At 34.5% G+C, this 16,791-nt stretch overlaps 1 protein-coding gene across 1 annotated transcript in view; it reads left to right on the top strand.

Annotated features, from left to right (window-relative positions):
• Nucleotides 1–16,791, top strand: part of PIGK (phosphatidylinositol glycan anchor biosynthesis class K) — a 132,766-nt gene that overhangs the window by 60,454 nt on the left and 55,521 nt on the right. Inside the window, exon 9 of the mRNA XM_079940517.1 lies at nt 42–214. Coding sequence (XP_079796643.1) covers nt 42–214 — 173 coding nt within the window. The remainder of the gene's footprint in view (nt 1–41; nt 215–16,791) is intronic.

The raw sequence follows: 16,791 nt of genomic DNA, 5'->3' as shown, positions 1-16,791 counted from the left end.
TAAGCATGTGTATTTATTATTATTGTACATATTTTTTTCAGTTTCAGGTATGCCCCAAAAGTCTATGTGTGTCTACTCCTGGACATCGCACTGATCTTTTTCAGAGGGATCCTAAAAATGTCCTGATAACTGATTTCTTTGGAAGTGTACGGAAAGTGGAAATTACAACAGAGACTATTAGTTTGCAGCCAGATTCAGGAATCATGGAAAGCAGGTATTCATCTTAAATTATTATTTGCATAGAGTATTCTAGTCTCATGATTTGTAAACTTTTATGTAACATTATATTAAGAGATGAAAATTAGTATTTTTAAAGAAAATCACACATTTCTACCCATTCTTTACTTTATGTAGCCCCTATGCTTTTCAGATTAATGGGCAGAAACTCTAAATATCAGTGGGAAGCTAAGATCTTGATTAGGGTTATGTTGTAGCTCCAAAATATGTTTGTAGAAGTATGAGTTCAGGCTTGGTTTAAAAAGGACTAAAACTGGGACTTCCCTGGTGGCACAGTGGTTGAGAGTCTGCCTGCTGATGCAGGGGACACGGGTTCGTGCCCCGGTCTGGGAAGATCCCACATGCCGCGAAGTAGCTGGGCCTGTGAGCCATGGCCGCTGGGCCTGCGTGTCCGGAGCCTGTGCTTCGCAACGGGAGAGGCCACAACAGTGAGAGCCCGTGGACCGCCAAAAAAAAAAAAAAAAAAAGGGACTAAAACTTACATAACAATTGACTGTCTCGGAGCCATACTTTTCTGTCAGTAGAGGTATATATGATGGTTCAGAAGACCTTCATGATGGGGCAAGTATGTGAATGTTTCAAACATTATTAATACTCTCTAACAATGTGTAGATTGTCACCTATTGCAGTAGAAGGTGTTAAATGAGGTGACACTGAATAGGGAAGTTGGCAGCTGGGCATTTAGAGTATAATAGGGTCCTAGGAATCTGGTAGATGCAAGGCAGATAAACATATAAAGGGGAAGTGAGTGTCAAAAGAATATAGGTGCCAAATGTATACTTCAAACTATAACACAATGCTTGCATTTTCAGAATTTCTCTGGGCTCCAGCAATCTAACTAGTTCTCTGCCACGTGTTTTGGTTCATAGAGTCTGGGTGGTTTGTGAACCTGGTTCAGTCCTATCTCTGGCTTTTGCCTAGTGTTGTATTCTATTAATCTTCAGAAGTTTATCTTTAGGATTTCTTTGGGGGCTCTTAGTTATTGATTAGGGAAGAGAATGAGAGAGAGAGGTATAAGCCAAGTACTCCCCTCTTGGGGAATGGACTGTGTGTGTGTGAGTAGTGAGTGCGCGCGCGCGCGTGTGTGTGTGTGAGAGAGAGAGAGAGAGAGAGAGATTGCGAGAGACTGGTTGATTTGGGGTATGTGAATTTAGAAGTATTTATAATGTTCTGCTTGTTTTCTTTTCTGTAAACATTTTTAAAGGTACAATACTTTGTTGGGATTAAATAGTGTCTCAGTTAATAGCCACTTTCTTGAACTATATAGATGTATATTTTCCTAGCCATTAAACTTTGTTATTTGGGATTGTTTAATGCTGTCTATTGGAAACTCATACTCCAGGGAACTTTTCTGGATTGTCAAATGGCGGCATATAAATTACTTTTAATTTTGAAAATTTAAAAGATTTATGATTGAGCTTATGAATGTTTTAGAAATAAATTTAAAAACTAGCAGTAAATTATTCCTTATGAAGATTTGAAATTGATATTATTATTAATTATTTCCTATTATTCATATTCAAAGTGTTGGATTCTTTCTTTTTCAATTTCCTGTATCTGTTGGCTTAAAAAATATTTTCTTGAGACAGCAGGTGATACCCTCAACAATATCACTTTTATTTATTATTTAAAATTTCAAATTACTTTTGTAAAATAGCTAAACTATACCTTAATACTTAGCAACTGAAATTGAAATTGAGCTACTATATGTTTTTTACCAAATTCATTTTGTAATTTCCCTTGAACTTAAGCCTGTAATATACAAGATATACCTTCTCTTAATCATCTGAATATTGCATTAATTTCCTTTAGAGATAAGGACTATCTTAATACTTCTTCTGTGTTATTTTCTATTCTATCCACTTAACACAATATTAAATATATAATAATTGTACAATAAAAGTGATTTCAGTGGAATTCTACTGAGTTTTATTTTATGTTCTGGAAAGATGAAATTTTTGTCTCATAAAGTATCTCCATGTATTAGTTCGAAAGCAAAAATTGTTTGTGCTGATAATTATCTTCATTTATCTATAATCAAGGAGAAAATTATATTAAGCATCAAAGCCAGATACCAGGCACTGTGTTTTGTTTTTGTTTTTTAAGTTATTTTATATTGGAGTATAGTTAATTAACAATGTTGTGTTAGTTTCAGGTGTACAGCAATGAGCAGACACTGTTGAATTAGAGCACCCTCTAGTGTTTATAAATAAATTTTATTTAGAACGTTGCTTACAGACGGTTTCATAATTACTAATATTTGTTATCCAGTTAATTTAGGAGGATTAAGTTCCCAACATGTTCCAGGAATGGATGATAGAAATATTATCTCATTATATATAGGTGCTATTTATGTGCAAATATGAATGGCAATTGGATGTTTGTTTAGAGAAAAGTATTATATATTCTTGAGAGATCAGCTGTCACAAAAAACTATTTTATTAAGGAAATTGTGGGCTTGAATGTATATGTATTTTTTGAAATCTTAGGTTAAAAACATCAGTACAGTTACTGTTATTAAAATTGGCAGTTAAACTTTTAAGAATACTGCTTTCTACATATATTAAGAAAATAACAACTCATTTGTCCAGATTGTCCATATTTCATATTTTGTGTATTAAACTAAAGTCAGATATGATGGAGAACATTAGTACATAAAATTGACTGAAGTAGCTGTATGACATAATTGGTGTTTTGTATGTCTTCTGACAATATACATATTATATGAGTAAGGTATAGTCATATAAATACTTATATTGAGTAAGGTCATATCCTTACAGTCATATCCTTAGTAACAACAGTTGTTTCAGCGTATGTTTTACTTATTGTGTTTTTAATTTATTTACAAGAACAAATGAGGTAAAATAAGGACTGATTGCAATAAGCTTGGCTTATATAACTTAATTCTAAAGTGCTTTATCTGAGTATATATAGGTTGACTTTTGATAAATATGCAAACAGCCTACCCTCAAAGAGTTGGACTTTCTGGAATATAGTAATAAGTCCATGTCAGCATTACTCAAAGTACGCAAGTACCCTAACTATAGATATATAGGGAAAATAGCCTTTAGCTTGAGAATGTAAAAATACAGGCACCAAAATGTAGAAGTGTAAATTCTGTAGGCATTACCTAAGAAAAAAATGGAATCTGGGACAATATGAACTGTAAATGCTCAACATTTATCTTGGTTGTTAGATGACATCTTACCTAGTCTGACTTTTGCTTTAGGCTCTAAATTGAGGCGCTTGATTCTATCTATTTTTTTGTTGTAATTTTATTCTGTTATACTAGAATTTCTTTCTCTCTTTAGGCAGTCTTTAGCAACTGAAAATTTTGAATCTAGCAGGAAATTTGAGGATGGACTCTTTTCTTACAGATTTCTTATAGATAGAGGGGTGAAAGTGGGCTAACAAGGTCGGTCTGTATTTTGAACACCACAGTAGGACTCTTTCAAGAGCTCGGTAAGGAAGTCCCCACTTTATATAGGAGGTCAAAGATCAGACAGTTGTCACAGAGATTAGATTTTGAGCCTTTTCCATGTGCTTCATGCTTTATATAACATATTATCTAGGATGGTTGGATTGTAAATAGTAGACTCCAACATAAGCTAACATTATTTCCTTAAAGATATTTATATATAGGTATTCTGTGTTTTATGGAACCCAAGGGCAGGCCTCAGTAAGGGCCTGGAATCAGTAACCAGAAATCAGTCAGAAATGTGGGCAGTACTCCCTCTGTCTCCCTGTTCTAGTCTTTTCTTTCTCTGCTGCTCTGAATGTAGGGGATAGAATGTGTACACACTACTCTTCTGGGAATTTATATCTGTTCTGTTCATGATAAAGCCCAGATACAGAATTAACTTGCTCATTCTCCATTTTAAGCTCCCCAGAGGGCTTCTTGATTAGCCCAGCTTGAGTACTGACCCAGCTGGGCAGTAGTGGGGTCATTTAACACAAAGTCATAGCTACTGGGGGGCCCATCCCATGTGGATAAGAGGAACCCTCCAAAAGGAAATTGGGAGCTATGCAGATACCCTCAAGGAAAAATTACATTAATCCCATTTAATTCACATAATTGCTTTATGAGGCAGGTGTAATTTTCCCATTAAATAGATGAGTAAAGTGAGGCTGAGAAAAGTTTAAGAAACCTGCCTAAAGTCCACATCTAACAAATGGTGAAATCAAGATATGAATCCAGGAATGCTTCCTACCTCTAAAAAATATATATATTATTTTATTGTTTTATAATTTACGCTGAGTTGCTTTCTTTTAAAAGTATATAAAATATACATGATAGCACAATGAATTATCAGAAAGCAACTACTCAAGTAACCACCAGAGAAAGAATTAGAACAATGTTGGTACCCTGGAAAGTTCCCCAACCCTTACACCCCTTCTCAATCTCTACCCTCTCACTCCCCCTCAAAGTTAACAGTGATCCTGTCTCTTATGGAGTTTACTTTCTTGCTCTTCATCTTACTTACATCACCTAAACGTGTATCCCTAAACGTTATGTTTTGTTGCTCTTGCTAGTACTATGTGTTTGGAATTCATTTACGTTGTTGTGTGCAGCTGTGGTTCTTTTTTTTTTTTTTTTGAGTTTAGTAAAATTTCTAGTATATAGTTCTGAGTTTTGACAAATGCATACACTTGGATCATCACCATTGCTAATCCATCACTACAGAAATTTTCCTTATGCTCCCTTTTCTCCAGTCTCTCCCTCATATCCCACTGATCTGTTTTCTGTCCCCACAATTTTGCATTTTCCAGAATGTCATATAGATAGAATCGTATATTCTGTACTCTTTTGAGTCTGGCTTCTTTTACTGCCATAATGCATGTCGGATTCATATCTGTTGTCACATGTATCAGTAGTTGGTTCTCTTTTATTGCTGTATTGGAGGACATTTGTTTTTGCCCCCTAGTTTTTGACAATTAAATGAAGCCACTATAAATGCATACAAATATAAGTTTTCATTTCACTTGAGTAAATATAGCTAAGAGTAGGTTTGCTGGGTCACATGGAAGTGCATGTTTAACTTTATAAGAAACTTCCAAACTATTTGCCATAGTCACTGTACCATTTACATTTCCACAAATAATTGTTCCACATCCTTAATTACACTTGGTATTGTCTTTTTAATTTTAACTATTCTAATAGGCATGTAGTAATATCTCATTATGATTTTAATTTGCATACACCTGATTGCTAAGGACATTGAACATCATTTCATGTACTTTTTGGTCATTCATACATGTTTCATGACGTGCCTATTCAAGTGTTTTGCTCATTTTTTAAAAATTGGGTTGTTTTCATACTGAATTGTAAGATTTCTTTATATATTCTGGGTATAAGTCCTTTGTCAGATATCTGTAATGCAAATATTTTTTCTTAGTCTTTGGCTTGCCTATCATATTCTTTTTTTTTTTTTTTTTTACTATGTCATAATATTGACCTTCAGTCCAGTAATCCTCCACTGTAACAGCTCCTTTACGTTGCAGTGAGAAATGATTTGTATATTTTTTGCCTCTGAGTCCTTGTGGGTTTTTTTTTATTCAAACAGAAAGTCACAATAATTATAATATCCTCATCAGTTCACTCAGTCCCATGTAATTAATTTTTTTTTCATCTTGATCTTTTGTTAGCACTTTTATGAATTCATCACTTTTCCATTAGAGTTCTGAAAATGCTTATTCATTCAGTTCAGCAGTATAGTCAGTTACCAGAAACCTGTACTTGTCAGTCTTTTCCATGAATTCCTTGAAGATGAAACCCTTTTATAGGAACATTTTTGCGAAAGCATCGGAGTACACCAAGAACTGTTTGTAAATGATAAAACACTTAAAAATGACCACGGTTAAAGATTTGATGAAAGTTCATAATAATGCAATTGACAAGTAAATTTAGTTATTTCTGAGATATACATTTTAAAGTAATAAGTAGAATTATGACTTATAACATTACACCGGAAAATATAACATTTTTAGAAATTTCAGGTAACGTCTGAAACATTTATATTAACATATTTCCATACAAAAACCCAAAGAAAGTTTAGTATTAGTCGTTTTTTTGGTTTGTTTTTTGTTCTTTTATACTGCAGGTTCTTATTAGTCATCAGTTTTATACACATCAGTGTATACATGTCAATCCCAATTGCCCAATTCAGCACACCACCATCCCCACCCCACCACGGTTTTCCTCCCTTGGTGTCCATACGTTTGTTCTCTACATCTGTGTCTCAACTTCTGCCCTGCAAACTGGTTCATCTGTACCATTTTTCTAGGTTCCACATACATACGTTAATATACAATATTTGTTTTTCTCTTTCTGACTTACTTCACTCTGTATGACAGTCTCTAGATCCAACCACATCTCAACAAATGACTCAATTTCGTTCCCTTTTATGGCTGAGTAATATTCCATTGTATAGTACCACAACTTCTTTATCCATTCGTCTATCGATGGGCATTTAGGTTTCTTCCATGACCTGACTATTGTAAATAGTGCTGCAATGACATTGGGATGCATGTGTCTTTTTTTTTTTTATTTCTTTTTCTTTTTCTTTTTTTTAATTTTTTTTGCGGTACGCGGGCCTCTCACTGTTGTGGCCTCTCCCGTTGCGGAGCACAGGCTCCGGATGCACAGGCTCAGCGGCCATGGCTCACGGGCCCAGCCGCTCCTTGGCATGTGGGATCTTCCCAGACCGGGGCACGAACCCGTGTCCCCTGCATCGGCAGGCGGACTCTCAACCACTGCGCCACCAGGGAAGCCCCTCATGTGTCTTTTTGAATTATGGTTTTCTCTGGGTATATGCCCAGTAGTGGGATTGCTGGATCATATGGTAATTCTATTTTTAGTTTTTTAAGGAACCTCCATACTGTTCTCCATAGTGGCTGTATCAATTTACATTCCCACCAACAGTGCAAGAGGCTTCCCTTTTCTCCACACCCTCTCCAGCATTTGTTGTTTGTAGATTTTCTGATGATGCCCATTCTAACTGGTGTGAGGTGATACCTCATTGTAGTTTTGATTTGCATTTCTCTAATAATTAGTGATGTTGAGCAGCTTTTCATGTGCTTCTTGGCCATCTGTATATCTTCTTTGGAGAAATGTCTATTTAGGTCTTATGCCCATTTTTGGATTGGGTTGTTTGTTTCTTTAATATTGAGCTGCATGAGCTGTTTATATATTTTGGAGATTAATCCTTTGTCCATTGATTCATTTGTGAATATTTTCTCCCATTCTGAGGGTTGTCTTTTCGTCTTCTTTATGGTTTCCTTTGCTGTGCAAAAGCTTTGAAGTTTTGTTAGGTCCCATTTGTTTATTTTTGTTTTTATTTCCATTACTCTAGGAAGTGGATCAAAAAAGATCTTGCTGTGATTTATGTCAAACAGTGTTCTTCCCATGTTTTCCTCTAAGAGTTTAATAGTGTCTGGTCTTACATTTAGGTCTCGAATCCATTTTGAGTTTATTTTTGTTTATGGTGTTAGGGAGTGTTCATTCTTTTACATGTAGCTATCCAGTTTTCCCAGCACCACTTATTGAAGAGACTGTCCTTTATCCATTTATATCTTTGCCTCCTTTGTCATAGATTAGTTGACCATAGGCGCATGGGTTTATCTCTGGTCTTTCTATCTTGTTCCATTGATATATGTTTCTGTTTTTGTGCCAGTGCCATATTGTCTTGATTACTGTAGCTTTGTAGTATAGTCTGAAATCAGGGAGTCTGATTCCTCCAGCTCTGTCTTTTTCCCTCAATACTGCTTTGGCTATTCGGGGTCTTTTGTGTCTCCATACAAATTTTGAGATGATTTGTTCTAGTTCTGTAAAAAATGCCATTGGTAATTTGATAGGGATTGCTTTGAATCTGTAGATTGTTTTAGGTAGTATAGTCATTTTCACAATATTGATTCTTCCAATCCAAGAACATGGTATATCTCTCCATCTGTTGGTATCATCTTTAATTTCTTTCATCAGTGTCTTATAGTTTTCTTCATGCAGGTCTTTTGCTTCCCTAGGTAGGTTTATTCCTAGGTATTTTATCCTTTTTGTTGCAATGGTAAAATGGGAGTGTTTCCATAATTTCTCTTTCAGATTTTTCATCATTAGTGTATAGGAATGCAAGAGATTTCTGTGCATTAATTTTATATCCTGCAACTTTACCAACTTCATTGATTAGCTCTAGTAATTTTCTGGTGGCATCTTTAGGATTCTCTATGTATAGTATCATGTCATCTGCAAACAGTGACAGTTTTACTTGTTCTTTTCCAATTTGTATTCCTTTTATTTCTTTTTCTTCTCTGATTGCCATGGCTAGGACTTCCAAAACTACGTTGAATAATAGTGGTGAGAGTGGACATCCTTGTCTCATTCCTTATCTTAGAGGAAATGCTTTCAGTTTTTCACCATTGAGAATGATGTTTGCTGTGGGTTTGTCATATATGGCCTTTATTATGTTGAAGTAGTTTCCCTCTGTGCCCACTTTCTGGAGAGTTTTTATCATAAATGGGTGTTGAATTTTGTCAAAAGTTTTTTCTGTATCTATTGAGATGATCATACGGTTTTTATTCTTTAATTTGTTAATATGGTGTGTCACATTGATTGACTTGCAGATATTGAAGAATCCTTGCATCCCTGGCATAAATCCCTCTTGATCATGGTGTATGATCCTTTTAATGTGTTGTTGGATTCTGTTTGCTAGTATTTTGTTGAGGACTTTTGCATCTATATTCATCAGTGATATTGGTCTGTAATTTTCTTTTTTTTTAGTATCTTTGTCTGGTTTTGGTATCAGGGTGATGGTGGCCTCATAGAATGAGTTTGGGGGTGTTCCTTCCTCCGCAATTTTTGGAAGAGTTTGAGAAGGATGGGTGATAGCTCTTCTCTAAATATTTGGTAGAATTCACCATATGGTGAATATGGATATCTAGTTATTGCAGCACCATATATTGAAAAGATTGAATTTCTTATTGCATTATGTTGGTGCCTTTGTCAAAAATCACATGACCATGTATATATGTGTGGGTCTGTTTCTGGATTGTACTCTGTTGCATTGAACTGTGTCTCGTTTATACCAGTATTGCACTGTCTTGATTATTTTAGAATTATAATAAGTCTTGAAATAAGATTGTGTAAGTCCTACAAATCAATTTTTCTTTTTTAAAGGTTCTTTTGACTATTCTAGATCCTTTGTTTCCATATAAATTTTAGAATCAGCCTATTTCTAAAAAAAAAAAACCCTACTGGAATTTTGATTGGAATTGGATTGACTCCATGTATTAATTTGTATAGACAAATTGTTAAGGAGTATAGACACCTTAACAAAATTGAGTCCTCTATCCATGAACGTATCTCTACATTTATCTAGATCTCCTATAATTTCTCTCTGCATTGTTTTATAGTTTTCAGTGTAGAGGTCTTCTACACTTTTCATTAAATTTATTCCTAAGTATTTTTGTTTTTCATGCTATTTTTAAGTGATATTTAAAAAAATTTTAAGTATTTTTTTAAAGTATTTTTAAGTGATATTTTAAAAATTTATTTTCCATTTGTTGCTCAAATATAGAAGTACAATTAATTTTTATATTGACTGTATTCTGGGATTTTTATTGATTCTGGTATTGATCAACTCAATCACAATCAAAATCCCAGCAGGCTTTTTTCTGTAGAGATTGACAGACTGATTCTAAAATTTATATGGAAATGTAAAAGACCTACTATAGTATTTATCATTTATCATTGAACATATGAATTCTAGTCTCTATTTATAATGTTTACTAAGAAATTAAATCGAATTTAAATGTACAAGTCGAAACATGTGTTTTGGAATTGGCCAAAATAGATTGTGAGGAATGTGAAACTTTGTGATCAAACAATTCGCTGAAAATTCTTCATAGTACGTTGATATGATTATGAAACTTTATGAACCAAAGATTTGTCAAAATGGCTCAAACAGTAGTTGATAGGATTTCTCCCCTACTATTCTACATATTTTTCGAAGTGATTAATTTACTCATTGGCATAATTCTATATTACCTTAGGCATGTTATTTGGCCTTTTTTTTTTTTTTTTTTTTTGCGGTACGGAGGCCTCTCACTGTTGTGGCCTCTCCCATTGTGGAGCACAGACTCCGGACGCGCAGGCTCAGTGGCCATGACTCACGGGCCCAGCCGCTCCACAGTGTGTGGGATCTTCCTGGACCGGGGCACGAACCCGTGTCCCCTGCATTGGCAGGTGGACTCTCAACCACTGCGCCACCATGGAAGCCCCTGTGACTCTTTTAATCTCCTCACTAATTGTAATATTGTTGCCTTGTCCCACTAAATTAAGGTTTAATGTCCTAAATGAGTTAAATCAACTTAATGTCTATTATCTGATGTTATGGAGGGTATTACAGAATAATAATCAAAGGCAGGGTCATTGGAATCAGTCTGCTTCTGAATTCAGAGCCTCTCCCATTTACTAGCTATGTGCCTCAGGCAAACCACTTGATTTCTTTGATTCTCAGTTTCCTCATCTGTAAAACTGGAATAATCATTCCACTTTATAAGGTTATTAAGAGAATTAATCTCCATTTTGCTCATAAATCTCTTCTAGAAGTGCTCAAATACAGTAAAGTAATCAATAAATGTTAACATTATTGAGAGAATATATCACATGTACTGATAAACATTATTGCTAGAATTCTATTTTTAGTGTATTTTTTGTCATTTGTAAAAACTATTCTGCTTTTGTTAATCTAGTATTAGAAAGGAGGGATTTCATATCTGGAGGTTTGTCATTTGGAGAAGTGCTGTAAAGAATTGGGAAATTGTGTTTTACCAGAAGGTGGCAGTAGAATTACATATTTGTACATATGGAACTTTTTTTTTTTTTTTAATGCTATAGATTGGGGTAGGTTGTACTTTCAAATAAATCACGGTATTTGTTTCTTTAGACCATTGACAGGAGGAAAAGACTTGATATTGAATTGTCAGTTTAAAAAAGTATGGTAAAAAAATTCTCTGTTTATGTAAGTTGCCTTGCTTTAGTAAACCTAGTTATATGGAATTTTGGCTATAAACTAGGTAAATCTACAGGATCTTTCTGAATTGCTACTTTTCTGGCATATTTTTAGGAATTAATTTATATGTTATAAAGTACTTAATAAATTAAAGGGTCAGAAAAAGTCTTAAGATGTTTGTGAAGATTATGATTAATAATAAGGATAAAACAGTTCTTATTTATAATTTATCAGTGGGGAAAAACTGGATTCAGTTTTTTAACAATTGATTTATATACAGCACTTTAGGATTGAAGCTGTTAAGTAAAGCAAGAGGCAGAAGACATTTACATTAATAATATAAATCTGTAATCCCATTTCAAAAATTGCCACTTTTGTTGAAATCATGGTATACCTTGTTACATGGTTTCCAAATATTCTACAGGTGAGGTATTGCCTAATTGTCCCTTCTGGTGCTACATGGAACCTTTAAGGTAGTCTTACATAGGTAGAAAGAGTATGGAGATGAATGGACTTGTATTCAAGTTTTGGTTTGGTTCCTGGCTTTACATCTTAAAGCACATTACTTTATCTGTAGAAGGGTGATCTATCTTCAGAGTTATTTTGAGGATTGGGGATAATGTATATAAAATGAGCGTACTTTGTTAATGACTTTTTAAGAGCGTACCATGTAAAACTCATCACAGCCATACTGATGTCTCTTCTCCAGTGCAAAAGATACAGTGGAAGTGTTGCCATCTTTATTTGATGTACTATAGCTCTGTTTATATAGCTTGATTTGCATTTTTACCTGCCATGCCACATTTTGCCCATATGACAGGAATTATTGTCAGGTTGGCCTTCCTATACTCACGTAGTTGATTTTTTAAAAACTCTATTTTAGACTGTACTGTATGCTTATTTCATTGTGTTTTTATCTTACCAATAATTATAAGTACTAGTTCATTATTGCAGTCTACTAGTCTTTCAGTATACTTATTCTGATATCATAATATTAGTATATCTGTAGGTTTTATTGTGGGGGAAAAATGAAACTGGTAAGGGACAGAGCCATGAGGTCTTTACTAGCAATATCCTCATGATTGATAGCAATTTTGTGGCATAGCTATTAAGTTTATTAGACTACTGTGATTTTTCTCAGGGGTATTGGATGATTTGACATTTCATGACAATTTTTTTTTTTTTTTGCGGTACGCGGGCCTCTCACTGCTGTGGCCTCTCCCGTTGTGGAGCACAGGCTCCGGACGCACAGGCTCAGCGGCCATGGCTCACAGGCCCAGCCGCTCCGCGGCATGTGGGATCTTCCCAGACCAGGGCACGAGCCCGTGTCCCCTGCATCGGCAGGCGGACTCTCAACCACTGCGCCACGAGGGAAGCCTGACAATTTTTTTTTTTAAATAAAGCCAAGCTATACCTAAAAACTGCAAGTAAAGTCATTTATGTGATTTTTCATTAAATTGGTATAACTTAGTAAATATTTATTTTTTTGTAAATGTAATAGATTTCCTACAAAGTGGCAAAAAATTAAGAATACTTATTTCAAAGTTGATTTTCTCATAAAAATGAAAAGCAGGAGACTTAAAAAAATCGTTTGGTTTTTGATTGTGTTCTGGTAATATAAATAGTACTTTAATATTTATGTGAGAAAGGGAACATATTATATTTCTTCATGAAACAAACATTTATGGACAATTTTCATTTGAGCTACAGATTACATTAATCTATTCAACGCTGACTAACTCTATTATTCTTCATCTTTGTTTCAAATTCATGTATATGAAATTCTTGTCTTATTCAGTAATATTGCAGACTTTGCGCTTTCTTTAGTTTGATGAAATTGTCATATATTATTCTGAAAGTACTTTCACTAAGAGAAGCATGCAAGTTGATATTGTTAGGGAATATCTTTTTTCAGTGAAATTGGTCAACCTCATTTTAACTTCAATATTAAGAGCCTTTCTTTGTTCTTCATCTGATGGGATCAGTTTCTAATGTTAATATTTTCTAGTATGATTTCTCAAAAGTGAAAAACAAATGAAAATTAATGAAATACAAGAGTTCAGAGGATATGATCTCAGAATATCTGAATTTGTCACATGATAACTAAGTGTAGATGCTGGCTGAGAATTACTTTGCACCACACTGAGTAGTGGATAGATATAGTTTAAATGGCCTGAACGACTTTGCCAGTGGTGAGCAATTTAAACTAGGTTGTATTAAAATTAGTGCTATATATAATTTTTGTGTGTGTGTGGCACGTGGGCCTCTCACTGTTGTGGCCTCTCCCGCTGCGGAGCACAGGCTCCGGACACACAGGCTCAGTGGCCATGGCTCACGGGCCTCGCCGCTCCGCAGCATGTGGGATCCTCCCAGACCAGGGCACGAACCCGTGTCCCCTGCATCAGCAGGCGGACTCTCAACCACTGCGCCACCAGGGAAGCCCTATATATAATTTTTAATATGTTTATTTTGTTATACCAAATATATGTGTATTAAGAGTATGATCTTGAGAGATGGAGTAGGAACATAGTATTTTAGATTTCTATTAGATAATTTAAGGATTGCATGCTTTAGGAAGAGTATTTTGCACTTTTGCTTTAAGGTAGTGAGATAGGTAACAATGAGTTATATGATTAGACATAAATTATCAGTATAGGCAATCTCTGGCTTGGAGATGTCACCCCAGTTTCTGTTGCTTGCAGTAGGAGTTGTAATTGCTCTAATTGCTTTGCATAAACATGATGTATACATTTAAAATCTTATATTCAACGTTAGGGAAAGCTCTAACTTATGCTTTAAAAAATAACTGATATTCATAATGATTTCTATTTAGTGTGGTAAAACACTGTAATACATATCATCTAAATCAATGAAAATGATTAAAATACATCTTGTATGCTTTTAATGTTAAGGGTAGTTTTTTTTTTCCCGTAACTCTTAGAAAATTAGGCACAATAAAACCTTGAGTATCCAGAAATTAGGTAACTTCTAACAATAAAGAATACATGAAAGTTGCCAATGAGTTGGCTCTGAATATGAGAAATTCCATTTTTACCTTAGATGTAGAAACACAATCTGACTTCAAAGGCCTTTGGCATTCATAGTTTGAAATTTCATCAGAAGGAAACTTTCTCAATAAAAGAATACCCTATAATATTCAGAAATAGATATAACATTGCACTTTTTCCAGGACAAGAAATTAATATAAATGAGTTAGAGAGGTGGTTTGAAGTTAACAGTAAGGAACAATCATTTGACTTCACTTTCGGAATTGTTGCTGACTAGATGTTTCTGAAAAACTCTGTTATAAAAAACCTAGAAGCTCTATAAATTACAAAAAAAAAATCACTTTTAAATACATAACTGAGCTACCAAGAAAGTAGTTGTGTGGAGACAAACACCATTGTTTGATGAATGGCATTTCTGGCTTTTCCCAGATTGAACTAGAACTGTTGGCACCTCCTTATTAAAGAAAAGGGGCTTACAGGTTCAACTTCCCATGTTTTTAGATAGTCACAGCTGGTGTTCCAAACATGCACATTCCCTAAACAGCTGGCAACAAGTTCAGATTCTTTGTCTCCCTTTGCAAGGCCTGCTTAGCCTTACTATAAAAAGAGTATCAGTGGGCTGGGTTGCTTTCCTAGAGCCAATCCATGATGTGTCCAGTGCACCTTAATCCAAACATGCCTTTTCAGAGGACAATGTGCTTTATCCTGCTGCAGGCTTTTTTATCTGTGAGGCAGAAAGTATTTGCAGGAGCCCACTGCTAGACAGCGGCTCTCAGTAGAAAGCTCCACTTTCTTCAATGATAGGGAAATCTCTTGGAGAAAACTTTGGATTTAAGGAGCTAAAATCCAAGTGGTAAGTAAACATAGAAGGCAGGGCTCCCTATAATTACTGCTATAGAAATCTAGAATTCTCAGTTACCATTGTTTTGTGTGAGGGTCAAGACAAAAGGCTGCAGGTCCATTTGTGGATAGGTGGGCTTAAGAAAATAACTGTCAACTTAAAATTGATTACCCAGCTAAACTATCGTTAAAGAATGAACAAAAATAAGGACATTTTCACATATAAAAAAGCTGAGAGTATTTTGAATCAGTACACGCTTACTTAACATCTAAAGGGATCACTTCTTGAAGAAGGCAAAGGAGCCAGAAGAGAGAGGTCTGATTACAAATTAGTGAAAATGTGGGTAAATTTGTGCAAAAACTGAGTATATTTTATAATTATGATAGTAGTGATGATGATAATTATTTGAAGGAGTAAGATAAATCAAAGTACTAATGTTTTTAATAGCAATATTATGTAGAAAGGAGAAGAAGTCATTGGTTTTAAAGAATTCTGAGGTTTTTTTGATGGGGGGAAGAAGAAGAGGAAGTTTTAGTAGCTATGGACAGTAAGGTAAGTATGCATTTTACATTTTAAGAAGGACCACTGAATGACTAGAAACAGAAGAAATAAGATAAAAAAAAACAGTGCAGGAGAAAAAATGGAATTAGAAAACATCAGTGAGGAGGCAGCAAAGGAGTGAAGGTGAAACAGAAAAAACAGGAAGAGTAGAAATTGCAAAGTAAGAAGACAAATAATTATGTTGCTTACAACAGAAAATTTAAGTGAATTAATCTTAGTTTAAAACAGAGATCATCAAATTAGGATAAAAAGAAATCTAACTACAGACAGAAAACTTAATGACATTGCATACTGAAAATCAAAAGATTACCAGGTAACTGCTAACAAAAAGAAAGCTTGTATAGTTATATTAATATTAGATAAAATAGACTTCAGGAAAGGGTATTACTAAGCATAATGAGGGCAAATAATGGTCAAAGGTTTAACTCATCAGGAAGATAAAAGCATGTTAAGCTTTTAATTACCTAATAACATAGCCACAATATATATTTTTTAAATTTATATACTTAAAAAAGAGTTTGATAAATTCACAATTGTAGTAGAAGATTTCAGTGTCACATCAGAAATTGCTAAAAGATTCCCCCAGGTGTTTTGAAATTGAAGATATGAGCAACACGATTCAGTGATGGATTCCACAATTAGAGAATAAACATTCTTCTCAAGCCCAAACATAATGATTTAAAAAAATTGACTCATAGTTGGCCAAAAAGCACATCTTAATAACTGTGAAGTGTTTGTAATCTTATGGAGCATTTTTTTCTGATCATAATATAATTGTTAAAATCAATAACAAAAAAAGTTTATTTTATGTATTTTATTGTTTAAAATATATATGTGTGGAAAGTTAAAAACACACTTTGAGTTATTCTTGGAATAAATAAAAATAACAATGGAAATTTTAAAAATACTTAGAATTGAGTGATAATGAAAAAATTTTTTTAAATATTTTATTTTTAAAAATTTATTTATTTTTGGCTGCATTGGTCTTTGTTGCTGCATGCGGGCTTTCTCTAGTTGCGGTGAGCGGGGGCTACTCTTCGTTGTGGTGTGCAGGCTTCTCATTGCAGTGGCTTCTCTTGTTGTGGAGCGTGGGCTCTAGGCGCGTGAGCTTCAGTAGTTGTGGCATGCAGGCTCAGTAGTT

The sequence above is a fragment of the Stenella coeruleoalba genome, assembly GCF_951394435.1.
Source record: "Stenella coeruleoalba genome assembly, chromosome: 1".
Lineage (NCBI taxonomy): Eukaryota > Metazoa > Chordata > Mammalia > Artiodactyla > Delphinidae > Stenella > Stenella coeruleoalba.
The sequence above is the reverse complement of the archived record's forward strand: the minus strand, read 5'-3'. Positions and strand labels throughout refer to the sequence as shown.